Source organism: Aquarana catesbeiana, linkage group LG03, assembly GCF_042186555.1.
Source record: "Aquarana catesbeiana isolate 2022-GZ linkage group LG03, ASM4218655v1, whole genome shotgun sequence".
Lineage (NCBI taxonomy): Eukaryota > Metazoa > Chordata > Amphibia > Anura > Ranidae > Aquarana > Aquarana catesbeiana.
The window spans coordinates 699,660,541-699,682,004 of record NC_133326.1 but is presented as its reverse complement, the minus strand read 5'-3'; the positions used below and the strand labels follow the sequence as shown (position 1 = coordinate 699,682,004).

The 21,464-nt window shown below is 43.6% G+C and overlaps 1 protein-coding gene across 1 annotated transcript; it reads right to left on the bottom strand.

Moving 5' to 3' along the window:
* Positions 1 to 4,752: 4,752 nt before the first annotated feature.
* On the bottom strand, positions 4,753 to 17,391 carry LOC141134860 (C-reactive protein-like). Its single transcript, XM_073624294.1, has 3 exons — positions 17,334 to 17,391; positions 15,652 to 15,710; positions 4,753 to 5,945 (listed from the first exon to the last, which is right to left on the bottom strand). Exons 2-3 carry the CDS (start codon positions 15,704 to 15,706, stop codon positions 5,296 to 5,298), a joined length of 705 nt encoding a protein of 234 aa, XP_073480395.1. The 5' UTR covers positions 15,707 to 15,710; positions 17,334 to 17,391; the 3' UTR covers positions 4,753 to 5,295.
* Positions 17,392 to 21,464: the final 4,073 nt, after the last annotated feature.

Here is a 21,464-nt window from a genome sequence, read left to right as displayed (position 1 = left end):
TAAAGTGGCATTCTCATATAATAACCAAAACATAATAGGAGCATAAATACAATTTACTCATCCAGTTAAGCTCCCCTGATATCAATCATCAGACTATGGTAACTTCCTCCCTGCAGCTTCAGCTTATCTTTCTTTCACATATATCTTTATTTTCCTCTAATCTACTCCATCTACTCCACTTCATTCTGCTTCAGCTCCTCACTCCCATCTATCTCCATTGCTTTTACTCCTCTCTACTAGATAAACCATCATAAAGCTTGTTACTAGGAATTATCCACCATGACCATATTTTACCAAACTTTTGGGGTGTACCTCTATGCTTATACGTTAGTTTTTCTCTTTTAAGTATATATTTAAGTTTCTTAACCCATTGTTTATGTGTTGGAAGATCAGCAGATGTCAATTTTTGTAGGATGACTTTACGTGCTAAATATAACGATCTTGTCCACATAGTGTACATCTCTACAGATAATGCTCCATCAGGTATTATTCCCAATAGTGCAAGTTTGGGAGTCCCTGTTATCTATAGGCGCTATAGGCGCTTCCTATAGAGACCAAAATTGTGTGACTCTGCCACAAAGCAGAGTCAAAAAATATCACCAGCACACCAAGGATTCGTCAAAAGGTTCCAAAGCTTTATTTTCATGGTCACATATGCCATGTGACTACGAAGATAAAGCTTTGGGCCCTTTTGAGGAATCCTTGGTGTGCTGGTGACATTTCTTCACTCTGACTGTCTATGGTTTCCAGCCTGTGGTCATTACAGCACCCAACATTACTGAACAGCCATTTTCAGGAATGTGTGTGCGGGGAATATTGCATTTTGCCACAAAGAAGACTATGCACTTTTTCGAGCTTCAAGCGCCAAACTTTTACCGACGTAAAGCAGTGAACAGGCTCCATTGGATACTGTACAATGGGAATCTTCATATCAATTGTTGAAGCATCTCTAGGATTGTGCATTGAATCACTCAGGTGAACCGGGGCTAACAGTATCCTTCCCTGGAAACACCTAAATGCCCTCATTTGGTGGGGGGGGGGTCCATATACTTTTGGTCTATCGTAGGGCTGAAGGTGAAGTATTGCCATACAGGGGATTATTTACTAAAACTGGAGAGTGCAAACTCTGGTGCAACTCTGCATAGTAACGAATCGGCTTCTGGGTTTTATTGCCAATGTTTAATTGAACAAGCTGAAGTTAGAAGCTGATTGGCTACTGTGCACAGAGGCACCAGGTTCTGATTTTAGTAAATCTCCCCCTATATTGTGTATGGCTATGGGAATCTCCAAAACAGTTATATCGTTAAGAAACACTCAATCTTTGGGAAAAAAGTCACTTTGAGCAGAATAGCTTTCATGCATTTATTTACTGATTTTGAAAGAAAGTAAAAAAAATGCAGAATTCAATTTTCCAAGGCAGTACAAAGATATTCAAGTGCAAAAATGTTATGAAAACTTGTAAAACTAAAATTGCTACTAATAATGAGCCATTGCGGATTGGGATTTTATTCCCATGATAGCTGAACAATTAAAATAAAAAGTATCCTTCGCCCAAAAATAATTTCTGGTCCTTATACCCTGTATGTTCCAACTTTTTAAATTTCAGAGCCAAGCTGATACATTTAAAGGGAATGCATACATTTTCAACATTTTCGACTCTGTGTAGGCCAGTCAAGTTCCTCCACCCCAAACTCGCTTATCCATGTCTTTATGGACCTTGCTTTGTGCAGTGGTGCGCAGTCATGTTGGAACAGGAAGGGGCCATCCCCAAACTGTTCTCACAATGTTGACATCAATTGTCCAAAATGTCTTGCTATGCTGACGCCTTAATGCCCCGTACACACGGTCGGACATTGATCGGACATTCCGACAACAAAATCCTAGGATTTTTTCCGACGGATGTTGGCTCAAACTTGTCTTGCATACACACGGTCACACAAAGTTGTCGGAAAATCCGATCGTTCTGAACGCCATGACGTAAAACACGTACGTCGGGACTATAAATGGGGCAGTAGCCCATAGCTTTCATCTCTTTATTTATTCTGTGCATGCGTGGCACTTTGTGCGTCGGATTTGTGTACACACGATCGGAAATTCCGACAACGGATTTTGTTGTTGGAAAATTTTATAGCCTGCTCTCAAACTTTGTGTGTCGGAAAATCCGATGGAAAATGTGTGATGGAGCCTACACACGGTCGGAATTTCCAACAACAAGGAAAATCCGACCGTGTGTACGGGGCATAAGAGTTCCCTTCATTGGAACTAAGGGGCCAAGCCCAACCCCTGAAAAACAACCCTTCACCATAATCCCTCCTCCACCAAACGATTTGGACCAGTGCACAAAGCAAGGACCATAAAGACATAGATGAGCAAGTTTGGGTTTAAGGATCTTGACTGACCTGCACAGAGTCCTGACCTCAACCCGATAGAACACCTTTGGGATGAATTAGAGCGGAGACTGCGGGCCAGGCCTTCTCATCCAACATCAGTGCCTGACCTCACAAATGTGCTTCTGGAAGAATGGTCAAAGATTCCCATAGACACATTCCTAAACCTTGTGGACGGCCTTCCCAGAAGAGTTGAAACTGTTATAGATGTAAAGGGGTGGGCCAACTCAATACTGAACCCCACGGACTAAAGCCCCATACACACTATTTGATTCTCTGCAGATTTTTGTCTTCAGATTTACTAAAACCATGTAGTGCAAGGGCTTTCCTGATTGCATACAAATTGAAACTCTTAAAGGGGTTGTAAAGGTAAAAATTTTTTCACCTTAATGCATTCTATGCATTAAGGTGAAAAAACTTTTGACAGTACCGCCGCCCCCAGACCCCCCCGTTTTACTTACCTGACGCCTCGAATCTTCGCTGCTCGTCCTCGTCATCTTCATTGCAGCTCAGCCTGGTCGCTGATTGGCTGCAGTGGATGGATTGAAAGCAGCGCAGCCATTGGCTCGCGCTGCTGTCAATAACATCCGATGACGCGGCGCGCCGGGGGGCGGGGCCGAGTGATACAGCGAGCGGCTATAGCCGCCGGCTGTATCACGGGAGCGCGCCCGCAAGCACTCACCACCGTGCGAGGGAGCTCGCATGAAGGTGGTAAATGCTTGCGGGGAGGAGCTGAAACAGCCGCCGAGGGACCCCAGAAGACCAGGTTCGGGGCCACTCTGTGCAGAACGAGCTGCACAGTGAAGGTAAGTATAACATGTTTGTTATTTAAAAAAAAAAAAAATAAAAAAATAACTTTACAACCCCTTTAAGGTTTGACTTCATATATATATATATATATATATATATATATATATATATACACAGTGCCTTGCAAAAGTATTCACCCCCTTGGCTTTTTATCTATTTTGTTACATTACAGCCTTTGGTTCAAAGTTTTTTTAATCTGAATTATATGTGATAGATCAGAACGCAAAAGTCTAAGTTGGTGAAGTAAAATTAGAAAAATATATACATAAAACAATTTTTTAGAAATAAAAAACTGATAATTGGCATATGCGTATGTATTCACCCCCTTTGTTATGAAGCCCATAAAAAGCTCTGCTAAAACCAATTACCTTCAGAAGTCACATAATTAGTGAAATGATGTCCACCTGTGTGCAATCTAAGTGTCACATGGTCTGTCATTACATATACACACCTTTTTGAAAGGCCCCAGAGGCTGCAACACCTAAGCAAGAGGCACCACTAACCAAACACTGCCATGAAGACCAAGGAACTCTCCAAACAAGTAAGGGACAATGTTTTTGAGAAGTACAAGTCTTTGATGATCCCTAGGATCACCATCAAATCTATCATAACCAAATGGAAAGAACATGGCACGACAGCAAACCTGCCAAGAGACGGCCGCACACAAAAACTCATGGACCGGGCAAGGAGGGCATTAATCAGAGAGGCAGCACAGAGACCTAAGGTAACCCTGGAGGAGCTGCAGAGTTCCACAGCAGAGACTGGAGTATCTGTACATAGGATGACAATAAGCCGTACGCTCCATAGAGTTGGGCTTTATGGCAGAGTGGCCAGAGTGGCCAGAAGAAAACTCAAAATTGCACGTTTTGAGTTTGCGAAAAGGCATGTAGGAGACTCCCAAAATGTATGGAGGAAGGTGCTCTGGTCTGATGACTAAAATTGAACTTTTTGGCCATCAAAGAAAATGCTTTGTCTGGCACAAACCCAACACATCACATCACCCAAAGAACACCATCCCCACAGTGAAACATGGTGGTGGCAGCATCATGATGTGGGGATGTTTTTCAGCAGTCCGAACTGGGAAACTGGTTAGAGTTGAGGGAAAGATGGATGGTGCTAATTTAAATACAGGGATATTCTTGAGCAAAACCTATACCGCTCTGTGTGTGATTTGAGGCTAGGATGGAGGTTCACCTTCCAGCAGGACAATGACCCCAAACACACTGCTAAAGCAACACTTGAGTGGTTTAAGGGTTAACACGTAAATGTGTTGGAATGGCCTAGTCAAAGCCCAGACCTCAATCCAATAGAAAATCTGTGGTCAGACTTAAAGATTGCTGTTCACAAGCGCAAACCATCCAACTTGAAGGCGCTGGAGCAGTTTTGCAAGGAGGAATGGGCAAAAATCCCAGTGGTAAGATGTGGCAAGCTCATAGAGACTTATCCAAAGCAACTTGGAGCTGTGATAGCCGCAAAATGAAAAATGCAAGCCTGCATTTTTTGTATGTTTGAAAACTTTGAAGTAAAGAAGAATTGCATCGAAGCATTGGTCCCGTCTTTTTTTTTCTAATCATTATCAATAGAGGATTGGGAGTCCACCTTGACTGTGCTTTGACATCACAGAGTATTAAGAAATTTTTTTTCAAAATTAAATTTAAAGAAAAAGTGACCAAAACATGCTTTTATTTATTTTAATATAGGGGAAAAGGAGCAATATATTTTTTTTTCGTCTTCTATTTTCTGTTTTTGATTTTCTTCAATTGATGGAAAAGAGGTCCTTGATAGTCCTTGACACTACATCGATGTATAGTGGTTTAAGTGTGTGTTTTTCAGTTGTTGAAGAATGAGACGTTAAAGTTGTCATTATTTATTTTTTTGGTGACTGTATCTTACCCATATAAATATTAGCAAGTGTCACTATTATTGTCACAGTGCTACAGTTTTCAATAACATTTTATAATGCAAAAATAAAAAATAAAAGAAGCGGAAAAATTATATTTCACGGCCCAGCCCCTTTCAAACAGCGCCGTCTGCAGATATGAAGGTCATCAAATTTCCCCTTAAGAATAATCAGCAGAATTTCTAACTGTAAGGGCTACTAACCTACAATTGATTCTTTGACCGTTGAGCTGGCACACTCCCAAGACTTACAATAGAGCTTGGGCTGAACCAAGACATTGCCTTTAATATCATAGTTAAGAGAATTCCAGTTAATGTGATTTCCTTTGATATGCCCAGACATAACGCCCTTAATTTCATCTGGTGTCAAATTATAATCCCACATATGGACATCACTTATTTCACCAACAAATGACTGACCAATATCAAACTTCCCCCCAAATGTGTCTTGGTCTTGTCCCAAAATTATACTTGCTTCATCAGTAATAATCAACCCTTTCTTTGCAACATTTCTTGGGTAGAGCTTCCCATTGACCCACAGTTGGATTACCCCAGTGGTGGAGTCCCAAGTTGCACAGGTATGCTTCCAGGCCAGGGTCTCTGGGTCTATTTTGAATGTTTTCTCCTCCTGGAGTACATATATTAAGACATTTGGTGATCTGGTGCAAATTAGGACGGCATTGTCAACACCAGACGCTGCCATAGAAAAGAGACTGTATTCCCGTGTAAGCTCTGTATAAGATCGAAGACAGATGGTGACGTTTTGTAATGACTTTTTTATCTCAGGTTTTAGTGTCACATGTGCCGAAGCAGTTGGCGCTGGGAAGAGGAACACTTTATCACTCATATCTATAAAAAAAAAACCAATAAAACATAAGGTAAGCTATAATAAAAAAAGATAACGTTTCATGATTTACTGACTATTACATCTACCTACTGTATATGGCCAAATGTGAACCTCCTCTGAATGGTGGAGTTCAGGTGTTGCAAGTGAAGGGTAGGGATGAGCCGAACCGCATGTTTGGTTCGCACCAGAACATGCGAACAGACAAAAAATTTGTGCGAACATGCAAACCCTATTTGTATATGCTCATTTTAAAGGCTTATATGCAAGTTATTGCCATAAAAAGTGTATGGGGACCCGGGTACTGCCCCAGGGGACATGTATCAATGCAAAAAACATTTTTAAAACAACTGTTTTTTCAGGAGCAGCGATTTTAATAATGCTTAAAGTGAAAAAAATAAAAATTAAATATTCCTTTAAATATCATGCCTGGAGGTCCCCTTAGTCTGCCTGTAAAGTGGTGCATCTGCCTGATGTGTTTTACAGTGCCGCAGCAAAATTACATTTCTAAAGGTAAAAAGGTCATTTAAAATTGCTCGCGGCTGTAATGTATTGCCAGCTTTCGGCAACATAGATAAAAATCACAGAAAAAATTGGCATGGAAATTAAGGGGTACTCCACGACAACATTTTTTTTAAAAACTGTGCGGGGTCCCCCCCAAAATCCATACCAGGCCCTTTAGGTCTGGTATGGATTTTAAGGGAAACTCCATGCCAAAATTTTTAAAAAATGGCGTGGGGTCCCCCCAAAATCCATACCAGACCCTTATCCGAGCAAGCAGCCTGGCAGGCCAGGAACGAGCGAGCCAGTGCCCCCCCCTCCTGAACCATATCAGGCCGCTTGCCCTCAACATGGGGAGAGTGCTTTGAGGTCCCACCCAAAGCACCTTGCCCCCATGCAGATGGAGACAAGGGCCTGGTCCCTGGCCATTGGTTGTGGGGGTCTGCGGCTGGGGGGCTTATCGGAATCTGGAAGCCCCCCTTTAACAAGGGGGCCCCCAGATCACGGCCCCACCCCTATGTGAATGGGTATCGGGTACATTGTACCTCTACCCATCTACCAAAAAAAGTGTCAAAAAGTAAAAATCACAATACACAGTTTTTGACAATTCCTTTATTAAAAAAGAAAAGAAAAAAAAAGTGTCCCGCGATGTACATCCATCGTTAATCACGCCATCCGACGGACCCGAAAAATACAAAAAAAAATTTTAAATACTCGGCCTCCAAGGGAGGCATCCCCCAAATGCTGTCTTTTTGCTGTTACAGTTGTTATATAGGCAAGGGCGGGGCCACCCACTGATGTAACCGGATTACCCCGCCCCTCTGACGGCACATGACGTCAGAAGACGTGGGGTTACTCGGTTATGTCACCGGGTGGCCCCGCCCTTGCCTATATAACAGCTGTCACAGCCAAGAGACAACAATCGGCCCATCGAGGCGGAGGTTTTTTTGTATTTTTCTCTATTTTTCGGGTCCATCAGGCGGCGTTATTAACGATGGATGTACATCGCGGGACACTTTTTTTTTTTTCTCTTCTTTTTTAATAAAGGAATTGTCAAAAACTGTGTATTGTGGTTTTTACTTTTTGACACTTTTTTTGGTGAATGAATAGGGGTACAGTGTACCCCATACCCATTCACATAGGGGTGGGGCTGGGATCTGTTAAAGGGGGCTTCCAGATTCCAATAAGCCCCCCACACGCAGAAATCTACTGAGCTGGACACAACCAGCTCTTAAGGGAGTCTATTCCACATTTTCACAGTTCTTATAAGAAGAAACCTTTCTGTGCCCCCTTGTCCTCTGTGATGACCTTAAAATGAATAACTCGACACCAAGTTCACTATATGTACCACTTATGTATTTGTACATGTTGATTATATCCCCCCTTAACCACTTCAGCTCTGGAAGATTTGGTTGCTCAATGACCAGGCCATTTTTTGAGATACGGCACTGCGTCGCTTTAACTGACAATTGCGCGGCCATGCGACGCTGTACCCACACAAAATTGGCATCCTTTTTTTCCCACAAAAAGAGCTTTCTTTTGTTGGTATTTGATCATCTCTGCGTTTTTTATTTTTTGCGCTTTAAACAAAAAAAGACTGACAGTTTTAAAAAATATTTTGTACTTTTTGCTATAATAAATATCCCCAATTTTTTCCTCAGTTTAGGCCAATATGAATTCTCCTACATATTTTTGATAAAAATCGCAATAAGCGTATATTAGAATAGGAGAAAGATATATGGCATTTTTATCATAATTTTTTTTACTAGTAATGGCGGCGATCTGCAATTTTTATCGGCACTGCGACATTATGGCGGACAGATCGGACACTTTTGACACATTTTTGAGACCATTGACATTTATACATCGATCAGTGCTATAAAAATGCATTGATTACTGTGTAAATATCACTGGCAGGAAAAGAGTTAACAGCAGGGGGCGATCAAGGGGTTAACTGTGTTACCTAGGGAGTGATTCTAACTGTGGGGGGATGGGGCTGCCTGGGTGAGTAGAGCGATCATTGTTCATACTTAGTATGAACAACAGATCGCTCTCCTCACCACTGACAGCACGGAGATCTGTCTGTTTACATTGACAGATCTCCGTTCTGTCTCTGTGTGGAGCGATCGCAGGTGCCCGGCGGTCATCGCGACCGTTGGGCACGCGCATCGGCTCCAGCGTTACTTGCGCCCCCTAGTGGTCAAAATGCTAAACCGACATATAGCTACATCGGTTCGCCCAGGGGAGCCAACCTGCTGCAGTACAACTGCAGCGGCTGGTTGGAAAGTGATTAATCTCCTCTTCTCAAGAGAGAATAAATTCAGTTCCTCTAATCTTTCTTCATAGCTGAGCTCCCCCATGCCTCTTATCAGTTTGGTTGCCCTTCTCTGCACTTTCTCCAGTTCCCCGATATCCTTTTTGAGAACTGGTTCCCAAAACTGAACTGCATATTCCAGATGAGGTCTTACTAATGATTTGTACAGGGGGGCAAAATGATATCTCTCTCTCTACGGAGTCCATACCTCTCTTAATACAAGAAAGGACTTTACTCACTTTGGAAACAGCAGCTTGGAATTGCATGCTATTATTGAGCTTATGATCTACCAAAACCCCCACATCCTTCTCCACTATGGATTCCCTTAGTTATACCCCCCTAGTATGTATGGTGCATCCACATTTTTAGCCTCCAAGTGCATAACTTTACATTTATCATCATTAAACCTCATCAGCCACATAATCACCCAATTAAACAGTACATTGAGGTTGGCCTGTAAGTTGGAGACATCCTGTAAGGACGTTATTCCACTGCATAGCTTGGTGTCCTCTGCAAATACTGAAATGTTACTTTTAATCCCAGACCCAAATCATTTATAAAGATATTAAAAAGTAAGGGTCCCAACACTGAACCTTGGGGTACAGCACTGATAGCCTTAGACCATTCAAAGTAATGCCGCGTACACACGGGCGGACTTTTCAACCGGACTGGTCCAACGGACCGAATCCGGCGGACAATCCAACCGTGTGTGGGCTCCATCAGACCTGCAGCGGACTTTTTTGGTCAAAAATCTGACGGACTTTAGATTTGAAACATGTTTCAAATCTTTCCGACGGACTCGAGTCCGAATTACTTTAGTCCAGTCGTACGTCATCACGTACGAATCCGTCGGACTTTGGTGTGATCGTGTGTAGGCAAGTCCGTTTGTTGGGAAAGTCCGTCGAAAGTCTGTTGGATAGACCATCGGACCAGTCCAGTCGAAAAGTCCGCCCGTGTGTATGCTGCATAAGAATCATTAACCACTACTCTCTGAATTCTGTCTTTTAGCCAGTTTTTCTATCCATTTACAAACTGATCTTTCCAAGCCTGTAGACTTTACCTTACACATGAGCCATGTGTGGGGAACTGTGTCAAATGCTTTGGCGAAATCCAAGTATACCACGTCCACCGCCACCCCTCTGTCCAAGGTTTTACTTACCTCCTCATAAAAAGAAATCCGGTTTGTCTAACAACTTCTGTCTTTCATGAATCCATGCTGTCTGTTACTTAAAATACTTTTTTCCAGCAGGAACTCGTCTATGTGGTCTTTTATTAAACGCTCCAGTATCTTCCGGACTATAGAAGTTAAACTAACAGTTCTGTAGTTACTTAGTAAAGACGTTGATCCTTTTTTAAATATAGGCACCACATTGGCCCTACGCCAATCCAGTGGTACCATTCCAGTCATTAAAGTGTCCCTAAAAATTGGAAACAATGGATTTGAAATGACAGAGCTCAACTCTTTTAGGATACGTGGGTGTATGACATCTGGTCCGGGTGCTTTATCTACATTTATTCTGTCTAAATATTTCTGGACCATATCACTCCCATTATGGATATGAGCTCCCCCATGCTCCTTTGCATATACAGAGTTGAGGAAGGTATTTAATACATTTGCCTTCTCTGTGTCCCTAGTCACCCACTCTAGAATATTTTGTAAAGAGCCTACATTCTCAGACCTGATCTTTTTACTATTAAAGTATATGAAGAATTTTTTGGGGTTTGTGCTACTATCTTTTGCAATACCAATGATGGAGCACTATTCCTCCCACTGGTACCAATGATGGGGCACTATTATTCCCCCTAATACCAATCATGGGGAATTGAAAAATGAATGTAGCCTCTAGAAAAATAATAGTGGTAAGAGAAATATAGGCAGTAGTACCATCATCCAGAAATGTAAAGATATAGAAATCGGAAGTTTGGTCCCCAACCTAAACTCCCTAGAGAACAGGGGCAATTGGACTATCTTGGTACAATTTAAACTAAGGTAGATTCAAATGTATAAACACGTATATAGAAAAATATATAATGTTTTATTAATACAAAATCAATAAAAGATAACACATAATAAGATACAGATTAAAAGCATGGTGACAATCCATGTATATCACAAATATAATGGTCCCCAAGAGGAGAGGATCACAGTGGGATAGTTAGTCACGGAAAGCATCTCAACTAGTTTTGCGGTCTAATGCCGCTCCGTCAGCAGAAAATCTGTAATTTGATTAACAAATGATCAATAACAGTACAATTGACCAAAATAGTGATACAGTCTCATACAGAGATAACAATAGCCGTATACACAGTATCTCGCAAAAGTGAGTACACCCCTCACATTTTTGTGAACATTTTATTATATCTTTGCATGTGACAACACTGAAGAAATGACACTTTGCTACAATGTAAAGTAGTGAGTATACAGCTTGTATAACAGTGTAAATTTGCTGTCCCCTCAAAATAACTCAACACACAGCCATTAATGTTTAATGGCTGTGAGTACACCCCTAAGTGAAAATGTGCAAAATTGGGCCCAATTAGCCATTTTTCTTCCCCGGTGTCATGTGACTCGTTAGTGTTACAAGGTCTCAGGTGTGAATGGGGAGCAGGTGTGTTAAATTTTGTTTCATCGCTCTCACGCTCTCATACTGGTCACTGGACGTTCAACATGGCACCTCCGTGCAAAGAACTCTCTGAGAATCTAAAAGAAAGAATTGTTGCTCTACATAAAGATGACCTAGGCTATAAGAATACCTTGAAACTGAACTGCAGCATGGTGGCCCACACCACACAGCAGTTTAACAGGACAGGTTCCACTCAGAACAGGCCTAGCCATTGTTGACCAAAGAAGTTGAGTGCACGTGCTCAGCGTCATATCCAGAGGTTGTCGTTGGGAAATAGACGGATGAGTGCTGCCAGCATTGCTGCAGAGGTTGAAGGGGTGGGGGGGTCAGCCTATCAGTGCTCAGGCCATACGCTGCACACTGCATCAAATTGTTCTGCATGGCTGTCGTCCCAGAAGGAAGCCTCTTCTAAAGATGATGTACAAGAAAGCCCGCAAACAGTTTGCTGAAGACAAGCAGACTAAGGACATGGATTACTGGATCCATGTTCTGTAGTGTGATGAGACCAAGATAAACTTATTTGGTTCAGATGGTGTCAAGCATGTGTGGCAGCAACCAGGTGAAGAGTACAAAAGACAAGGGTTTCTTGCCTACAGTCAAGCATGGTGGTGGGAATTTCATTGTCTGGGGCTGCTTTGGAGCTACAGTTCATTGAGGGAACCATGAATGCCAAGGTGTACTGTGATATACTGAAGCAAAGCATGGTCCCCTCCCTTTGGAGACTGGGCCGCAGGGCAGTATTCTAACATGATAACAACCCCAAACACATCTCCAAGACGACCACTGGTTTGCTAAAGAAGCTGAGGGTAAAGGTGATGGACTGACCAAGCACCAGACATAAACCCTATTGAGCATCTGTGGGGCATCCTCAAATGGAAGGTGGAGGAGTGCAAGGTCTCTAACATCCACCAGCTCTGTGATGTCATCATGGAGGAGTGGAAGAGGACTCCAGTGGCAACCTGTGAAGCTCTGGTGAACTCCATGTCCAAGAGGGTGAAGGCAGTGCTGGAAAATAATTGTGGCCACACAAAATATTGACACTTTGGGCCCAATTTAGACATTTTCACTTAGGGGTGTACTCACTTTTGTTGCCAGTGGTTTAGACATTAATGGCTGTGTGTTGAGTCATTTTGAGGGGACAGCACTACTTTACATTGTGGTAAAGTGTCATTTCTTCAGTGTTGTCACATGAAAAGATATAATGAAATGTTTACAAATAAGTGAGGGGTGTACTCATTTTTGTGAGATACTGTACATGGGGGAGGAGCAAAGCTGCTTACCTATAAGCCTGGCACGTGCAGGACAAGGGACGTCAACAAAACGTCCCCCGCGGCGACTAGGGGGACGTGCAAATCAATGGACTGATATCTGGATAGATAAGGTAAAGTGATTGATATAAGTAGACTATGCAGTTAAAGCGGGGGTTCACCCACACCGCCAAAAAAAAAAATATTAAAAGCCAGCAGCTACAAATACTGCAGCTGCTGACTTTTAATACATGGCCACTTACCTGTCCCAGGGTCCAGCGATGTCGGCAGGGGACGCCGAGAACCTGCTCGGTTCTCGGCAGCTGCCGCCGCCATCCTAGGTGAGGGAATCAGGAAGTGAAGCGTTGCGGCTTCACTTCCCGGTTCCCTACTGCACATGCGCGAGTCGCGCTGGGCGTCCCAAGTGGTCCCCGCTATGTCCTGGGAGCTGTGTGTTTCCCAGGAGACAGCGCGGTGGGGACGGGAAGAGGCGTAGACTCCCATGGGAGTCTATGCCGGAAGTGGGTGCAAATACCTGTCTTAGACAGGTATCTGCACCCCCCTCCCCCCCTGAAACGTGCCAAATGTGACACCGGAGGGGGGGGAGGGTTCCGAAAAGCGGAAGTTCCATTTTTGTGTGGAACTCCGCTTTAAGAGGGATGTGGGTGAAGTGATGTGAATGTGAAGTGGAGGTGTGAAGGAAGGAAAAGGGGAGGGTGGGAAATTGTGTGGAAGTGCGGAAGTGAGAGGACAAATAGGGAAAGAGGGAGGGGGGGAATTGCAATGTATGTGGGGGGGTTGGGGAAAACAGAAGGAGAGGGGGGGAAAGGGGGGAAAAGGGGGGATGGAAGGGGGAAGGGGAGGAAGGGGAGGGAGAGGAAAGATGAAAAATGGGAAAAGTGGTGAAAATGGAGGGGGAGGGAGAGGGAAGGAATGAAAAAGTGTAGGGGGAGAGGAAGGAAGAAAGGCAAGAGGGAAGATGGGAATGGGAGGTGGGGGGGAGAAAAGTAGAGATAGAGGGGAGGCCTTGATTAAAGAAAAAGGGAGGGTAGAAAGAATGAAAATAGGAAAAGAAAGAAAAGGAGAGGGGGGAGAAAAAAGGGGAATGGGGGGAAGCAAGGAGGTGGGGGTGGGGAAAGGGAAAAGAAGGAGAAGGAGGGGGGGAAGGGGGGCATAGTATGTACCTTGTATGCAAATGCACAAAATGTAGGGGTCCCAGGGTGTAATGGCCAGCTTAGGCTGAAAGTCCCAATACTCAGCAAGGTATAAAAGCCACTACAGAAGGATTAAAGGTGGCGGGGGTGCATTTAAGCACACACAATAAATCCCAATGTATTTAACCTATAGAGAAAGGAAAAATAATTGCCACAAATGAATTAGAAGACACAGCAAGGTAGCTGTGATCAGGGCTGTGACAGTGAGGCATACTTACTGTGGGTTGGTTAGAGTACATCATTGGGGAATTGTTTACTCCCACTGATGCCAGGATATTTTCTACTCCCACCAGCAACAGACCGGCCCTCCTAAAGTTTCAAGGACAGTAAACTGGCCCTTTGTTTAGAAAGTTTGGAGACCCCTGTTTTAGATTATTGTGCTCTTCAAACCTTGTGGCAACAGTATGGGGAAGACCCTTTTTTGTTCCTGCAAGACTGTGCCCCTGTTAACAAGGCCAGCTCCATAAAGGCATAGGTTAACCAATTTGGTGTGAAGGAAATTGAAGAGCCTTCGACAAGCCCTGACCTCAACCCTACTGAAAACCTTTGATGCTAACAGATTGATATCTTCCTTCTCTGAAAAAGGCACTAATGTTATGTGTTGGTTAGTGTCTGCTTGCATTGTTTTTGCACATTTGGGAAAAAGGTGACCTACTGATTGCTATCCCTGCTATAGTTTTTTTCCCCATTTTGTTTTGTGTGGTTAATATCCTTATCTTCATCCATGCTTCCAATAGGTCACATTGACCCACCATGTTGTGGCTACAGACGGTGGTAAACACAGAGCGCAAAACTTACCACTTTGATATTGATATTATTTTCTTGATATTTTTTTTTTTATACTTCTGCTACATTGTATTTCTCATGGCGATTACCACCTGACTTTCGGCCATTAACCGACAACTTTGACTGTCATAAGCTATCGTATACATTTTTGGCTTCTTTATCCTGTTTGTATGATTTGTACAGTGATAAAACCTTCAATAAATAATATTAAAAAAAGAAAACCTTTGGGATGAATTAGAACTCTGATGGCAAACCAGGTCTTCTCAAAAAAATGCATTTAATGAACTATCTGTAAAGAGGGCTATCTAAAGTGCATCGGGCTACTATTATTATTATTATACAGGATTTATATAGAGCCAACAGTTTGCGCAGCGCTTTACAACATGAGGGCAGACAGTACACTTACAATTCAAATAAATACAGAAGGGATCAGAGGGCCCTGCTCGTTAGAGCTTACAATCTAGAAGGGAGGGTCAAGTGGAAAAAAAGGTAATAACTGTGGGGGGTTACCTGATGGAGAAAATGAAAATACAGTTGTTAGGTGTGGGTAGGGTAGGCTTCTCTGAAAAAAAGGGTTTTCAAGCTAAAAGAGTAGGAGATAAGCGGACAGATTGGGGTAAGGCATTCCATAGGACTGGAGAGGCTTTGGAAAAGTCCTGGAGGCGAGCATGGGAGGAGGTGACGGGGGAGCTAGAGAGCAGAAGGCCTTGAGAGGAATGAAGAGAACGAGTTGGTTGGTATTTAGAGGTTAGGCTAGTGATGTAGCTGGGGGCTAAATTGTGGATGGCTTTGTAAGTAGTTGTTAGTATTTTGAATTCAATTTGTTGGGTGAACGGAAGCCAGTGGAGGAATTAAGAGAGGGGTAGCAGACACTATTATATATAGTTATAGATATTATATATAACTCAGAAGACAAAAGACCTATGCATTTTGTAAAAAGTCGTTTCAGCTGGTCAAGTTGGACACAATGTTAGGTCCCCCTGTCTTACATCTTATGACACATAATAACAAGCTGTAGAACCTACCTTCACAGGAAAGTGTCCCCATGATGAATGGCAACAGGAAGATATATAACTTCATCCTTCTGAAATAAATACACATATTACAGACAGTTTATTAAGTGTTACAGCTAACCTGTGTTCCCCTGTACAGGGCAAAGTATTACAAGGTCATTCCTGTCTTCCTAATAGGAGCGCCTACTTATTAATGATGAGCTGACCTGCCCTGGGTTCAGTTTGAGCAGGGTTTGGTGAACTTCAAAGAAGATTGGATCCTGAACTAGAACCCCATTGAAATCAATGGAAGAGGAAATTGTCAAATGAAAAATGCCCATTTTCTGGGCAAATAGGCAAGGAGGGGTCAAAAATGAGCATGCTGGGATGGGGTCTGGAGTAGGCACTGCCCCATGGAACATGTACCAATGCTTATTCTAACATTCCATGTGGCCAGGAACAGTGTTTTTTTTTTCAAAAACATTGACATTTACATTGTAAAAAAGGAAAAAAGAGTCCAAAATTGTCGGCAAATGATTCACTCCTTTTTTTTTTCAGAAAAAACAGCAAACATACCCCAAAGGTCCTCTAAAATACATAGCAGATCCTTTTATTCTTTTTGTTGTAGTACAGATCCTGTGAGTCTGGCATAGATTTTAAGGTGGAATCTCACACACAAAAAACAAAACAAATAAAATGCACAAGGGCCTCTAGAAATCAGCAACCAGACATTAAGGGTTTGGCATTGATTCCCTGAGGGACCTCAGGCATTTCTTTTTTCCTCATTCTTCCCTCAGTGTCTGGTACTCCTCTCCCACAAAAACTGACCAATATCATACCCTTCAAACTCCTCTCCTGTACATACTGCCCACTGTCCTCCCTCCACACTCCTCTCCTGTACATACTGCCCACTGTCATCCCTCCACACTCCTCTCCTGTACATACTGCCCACTGTCATCCCTCTATACTCCTCTCCTGTATATACTGACCACTGTCACCCCCTCCACACTCCTCTCCTGTACATACTACCCACTGTCATCTCCTCCACACTTCTCTCCTGTACATACTGTCCACTATCATACCCTTCACACTCCTCTCCTGTACATACTGCCCACTGTCATCCCTCCACACTCCTCTCCTGTACATACTGCCCACTGTCATCCCCTCCACACTCCTCTCATGTACATACTGCTCACTGTCATCCCTCTACACTCCTCTCCTGTACATACTGCTCACTGTCATCCCTCCACACTCCTCTCCTGTACATACTGCACACTGTCATCCCTCCACACTCCTCTCCTGTACATACTGCACACTGTCATCCCTCCACACTCCTCTCCTGTACATACTGCTCACTGTCATCCCTCCACACTCCTCTCCTGTACATACTGCACACTGTCATCCCTCCACACTCCTCTCCTGTACATACTGCCCACTGTCATCCCCCACACACTCCTCTTCTGTACATACTGCTCACTGTTATCCCTCTACACTCCTCTCCTGTACATACTGCACACTGTTATCCCTCCACACTCCTCTCCTGTACATGCTGCCCACTGTCATTCCCTCTACACTCCTCTCCTGTACATACTGCCCACTGTCATACCCTCCACACTCCTCTCCTATACACACTGCCCACTGTCATACCCTCCACTCTCCTCTCCTGTACATACTGCCCATCCTTGATGAATATACATCAAATCTTTGTTATATACCTGCTCTTCTTTATGTGTCAGTCCTCCAATCTGTCCTTTCAGAACCCTGCATGTCCTCAGAACACATTATCTGTTTTTATATGGTAGGTTTGATAGAAACATTGCTCATAAACAGAGAAGTTATTGCCCGGCCATCACTTAATCAAATACAATAAACTTTTACTGTGCCATTTATGTTTACTGTACTTTATGATGCCAATATTACAGTTCTTTATTTTTATATGTAAGCAGAATATTGGAGCCTAAAGTAAATGTTTGCATTTTCCTTTAGCAAAGTTTTGTTCCTTTTTTGATGCAATGTGACACATGCAGAAAAAAAAATTACATTTTTTAGTGATGAAAGGGGCAAATTTGCCTATACTACGAATTCACATTCGCCGGAAACTAGCAAATTTTTGCCCACACTCATAATGTTCAGCATATCTTTATTTTCCAGGCCTGTTACATAAAAAAAAACTGGGGCTGAGAGCAGCCATAGTGTCAATGTATTGGAAGCTGCATAGGCATAGGTGTGCGCAGCCTATTGCATTAGGGTGTGCACCCCAAAGCTCAAACACATATACATGTGTGTGTATATATATATGGAAGGTGTCAGGAGATTAGTGGATGGTTTCATGAGGGCAGATATTGGTGGTGTCAGTAGGGCAGTTACAATATGATTTTAATTATTTTTTTGCAATTTTTTAGGAGGAAAAAAAAACAGATTTTTGTATTTATTTGGTGAAATATCAAGGGTCTAAACATTGAAAATATGCACCACAAGGGGTGATTAGGGTGTGCCCAGGCACACCTGGCACACCCTGTGCTCACGTCTATGTGCATAGGGAGTGTCACAAACATGGTACCAGCCGTCAGGCTAAGACGGGTTGTCTGGCTAATCCACATGCTCATAGGTTCAAGGAAGGAAGGGTGACCCCTGAAAGTCGCACATCTATAGTGTCCTGCTGCGGTGAATGGAGTGGCAGCCTCAGCCTGGACTGTGACCAGGCCATGCCCCCCAACCCATTTCACTCTGCCCTCCCCCCGGGAACTTGGCCATGCTCATAGGAATAGCCGTGCACAGTTTTATGAGCATAGAACACGGACTGCACATGTATCATTGCCACTGCTGCCAAGTAGCCCGTTTACAGCCTAAAAGTTTTGAGAATGACACAAATAGTCATTTTCACAAAGTCTTCTGCTTCAGTGTTTTTAGATCTTTCTGTCAGATGGGTCACTATGGTATACTGAAATATAATTACAAACATTTCATAAGTGTCAAAAGCTTTTACTGACAATTACATTAAGTTTATGCAAAGAGTCAATATTTACACTGTTGACCCTTCTTTTTCAAGACCTCTGCAATTCTCCCTGGCATGCTGTCAATCAACTTCTGGGCCACATCCTGACTGATGGCAGCCCATCAGAATTTGTGTTTTTTTTTTTTTTTTTTTTTTATTCACCCACCTCTTGAGGATTAATCCAAGTTCTCAATGGGATTAAGGTCTGGTGGGGGGGGGGGTTCCTGGCCATGTTTTGTTCCCCAAGCCACTTTGTTATCAATTTGGCCTTATGGCAAGGTGCTCCATCATGCTAGAAAAGGCATTCCTCACCAAACTGTTCTTGGATGATTGAGAAAAGTTGCTTTTGGAGGATATTTTTGTACCACTCTTTATTCATGGCTGTGTTCTTAGGTAATATTGTGAGTGAGCACACTCCCTTGGCTGAGAAGCAACCCCACACATAAATGGCCTCAGGTTGCTTTGCTGTTAGCATGATGCAGGAGTGATGATAGCGCTCATCTGTTCTTCTCCGGTCAAGGTTTTTACAGATGCCCCAAAGAATCGGAAAGGGGATTCATCAGGGAAAATGACTTTACCCCAGTCCTCAGCAATCCATTCGCTGTACCTTTTCCAGAATATCAGTCTGTCCCGGATGTTTTTCCTGGAGAGAAGTGGCTTCTTTGCTGCCCTTCTTGACACCAGGCCATCCTCCAAAAGTCTTCTCCTCACTGTGCATGCCGATGTACTCACACCTGCCTGCTGCCGTTCCTGAGTAAGTTCTGCGCTGGTGGTGCCCCGATGCCGCAGCCGAATCCACCGTAGGAGACGGTCCTGACGCTGGCTGGACTTTCTTTGGTGCCCTGAAGCCTTCTTCATAAATGCAGTGGGAATGTTTTTTATGGGATTAAGTTCATTTTCATGGCAAAGAGGGACTTTGCAATTAATTTCAATTCATCTAATCACTCTTCATAACATTCTGGAGTAAATGTAAATCGCCACCATAAAAACTGAGGCAGCAGACTTTGTGAAAATTAATATTTGTGTCATTCTCAAAACTTTCGGCCACAGCTGTAAACTGAACACTGCACTAGTTCTTTTCTGCATGGTCCTGAGCCTTGTTCCTCTGGATCCAGTCTTGATGTGCATCTTTGATCCTGTTACTGACCTGGCTTCCTCTCTGGCCTTGCACCTGGGATGGATTTAGCCTGTCTGATGTGGGGGGTGCAATAAAAAATGTCAGGGGGGCAGAGCATGGGAGGTCAAAAGAACAGTTGTACAGGGCATGAGCAGGGCAGAGGTTTGTAGGGCAATGTACAGAGGCTATGGTTTTTTAGGGCAGTGTACAGGGGTCTCCAAGGGAGAGGACAGGAGGTAGCAGGGCAGTGTACAGGGAGTCAGCAGGGCAAGATTTAAAGGTAAAACAAAAGGAGAAGCGCCTCTATGTGTAGTAGGACTGGTAAATTGAATATACCCCAATTAAGGACTACTCACATCCATAAATAAAAAACAGGTTCACTGTAGATGGTGGTCCGAGACGCCTGGTGGAAGTAAAGACACAAACGTCATCCCGCCGCATGCTGCTCCCAGCGCTGCACTCCAGGCTGCTGACATCATTCAGGCGCACGCTGCTCCCAGCACTGCGCTCCACACTGCTGTTGTCATCCCACCACACTCCGCTCCCAGTGCTGCGCTCCATGCTGATATACACTGGATTGAGGGGGACACAGGCCGGCTTCCTCCTCTCCCCTGGGGCTTCACAGTGAGATATCCCGCAGTCTCTATTGGCTTCTCTTCCACCTGGCTTCCCGGACCACCATCCATGATGAGAGTTGTTTTTATGTACCGTGTGAGTAGCCCTTAATTGTGGCATATTCCATGTACCAGTCCTACTGTACTTAGAGGCGCTTCACCTTTTGTTTTAACTTCCATGTCTCTAGAGCCAGCTTCAGTACTTGGATTAGCCTGACCGAGTGATGGACTTTTTGGACTCTCTTAACCTCTTTTTAATCAGTTGCTGCTTTTACATGAGATAATCAACCTCTGCATTTACCACCCCCCCTTCCTTTTTTCTCCTTGTTTTCGAAGGATGGAAGGTCAGCAGGGCACGAGCTGAGGGCAGGGTAAACAGGGTGGAGGACATGGGTCAATATTGGCAGGACAGATGACAGGGGTCATCGCTGAAGTAGCAGATGACAGGGATCACTGCTGGAGAAGCAGAGGACAAGGATAACCACTGGCAGAACAGAGGACAAGGGTCACCATTGGCAGGTCAGAAGACAGGGGTCACCAGGGGAGAGGCAGAGAACAGGGAACACTGCTGGCAGGGAAGAGGACAGGGATCACCGTTGAAGAGGCAGAGGACATGGATCACCACCTTTCAGACACTGTGTTTGTGGTATATACAGTATCTCACAAAAGTGAGTACACCCCCTCACATTTAATATTTTATTATATTTTTTCATGTGACAACACTGAAGAAATTACACTTTGCTACAATGTAAAGTAGTGAGTGTACAGCTTGTATAACAGTGTAAATTTGCCATCCCCTCAAAATAACTCAACACACAGGCATTCATGTCTAAACCGTTGGCAACAAAAGTGAGTACACCCCTAAGTGAAAATGTCCAAATTGGGCCCAAAGTGTCAATATTTTGTGTGGCCACCATTATTTTCCAGCACTACCTTAACCCTTTTGGCATGGAGTTCACCATAGCTTCACAGGTTGCCACTGGAGTCCTCTTCCACTCCTCCATGATGACATCACAGAGCTGGTGGATGTTAGAGACCTTGCACTTATCCACCTTCTGTTTGAGGATTTCCCACAGATGCTCAATAGAGTTTAGGTCTGGAGACATGCTTGGCCAGTGAA

Coding starts and splice junctions, on each gene's coding strand:
- LOC141134860 (XM_073624294.1), bottom strand. CDS start 15,706: ATGAAGTTATATATCTTCCTGTTGCCATTCATCATGGGGACACTTTCC. Junction 5,946..15,651: donor GGGGACACTTTCCTGTGAAG/GTAGGTTCTACA, acceptor TTTTTTTTATAG/ATATGAGTGATAAAGTGTTC.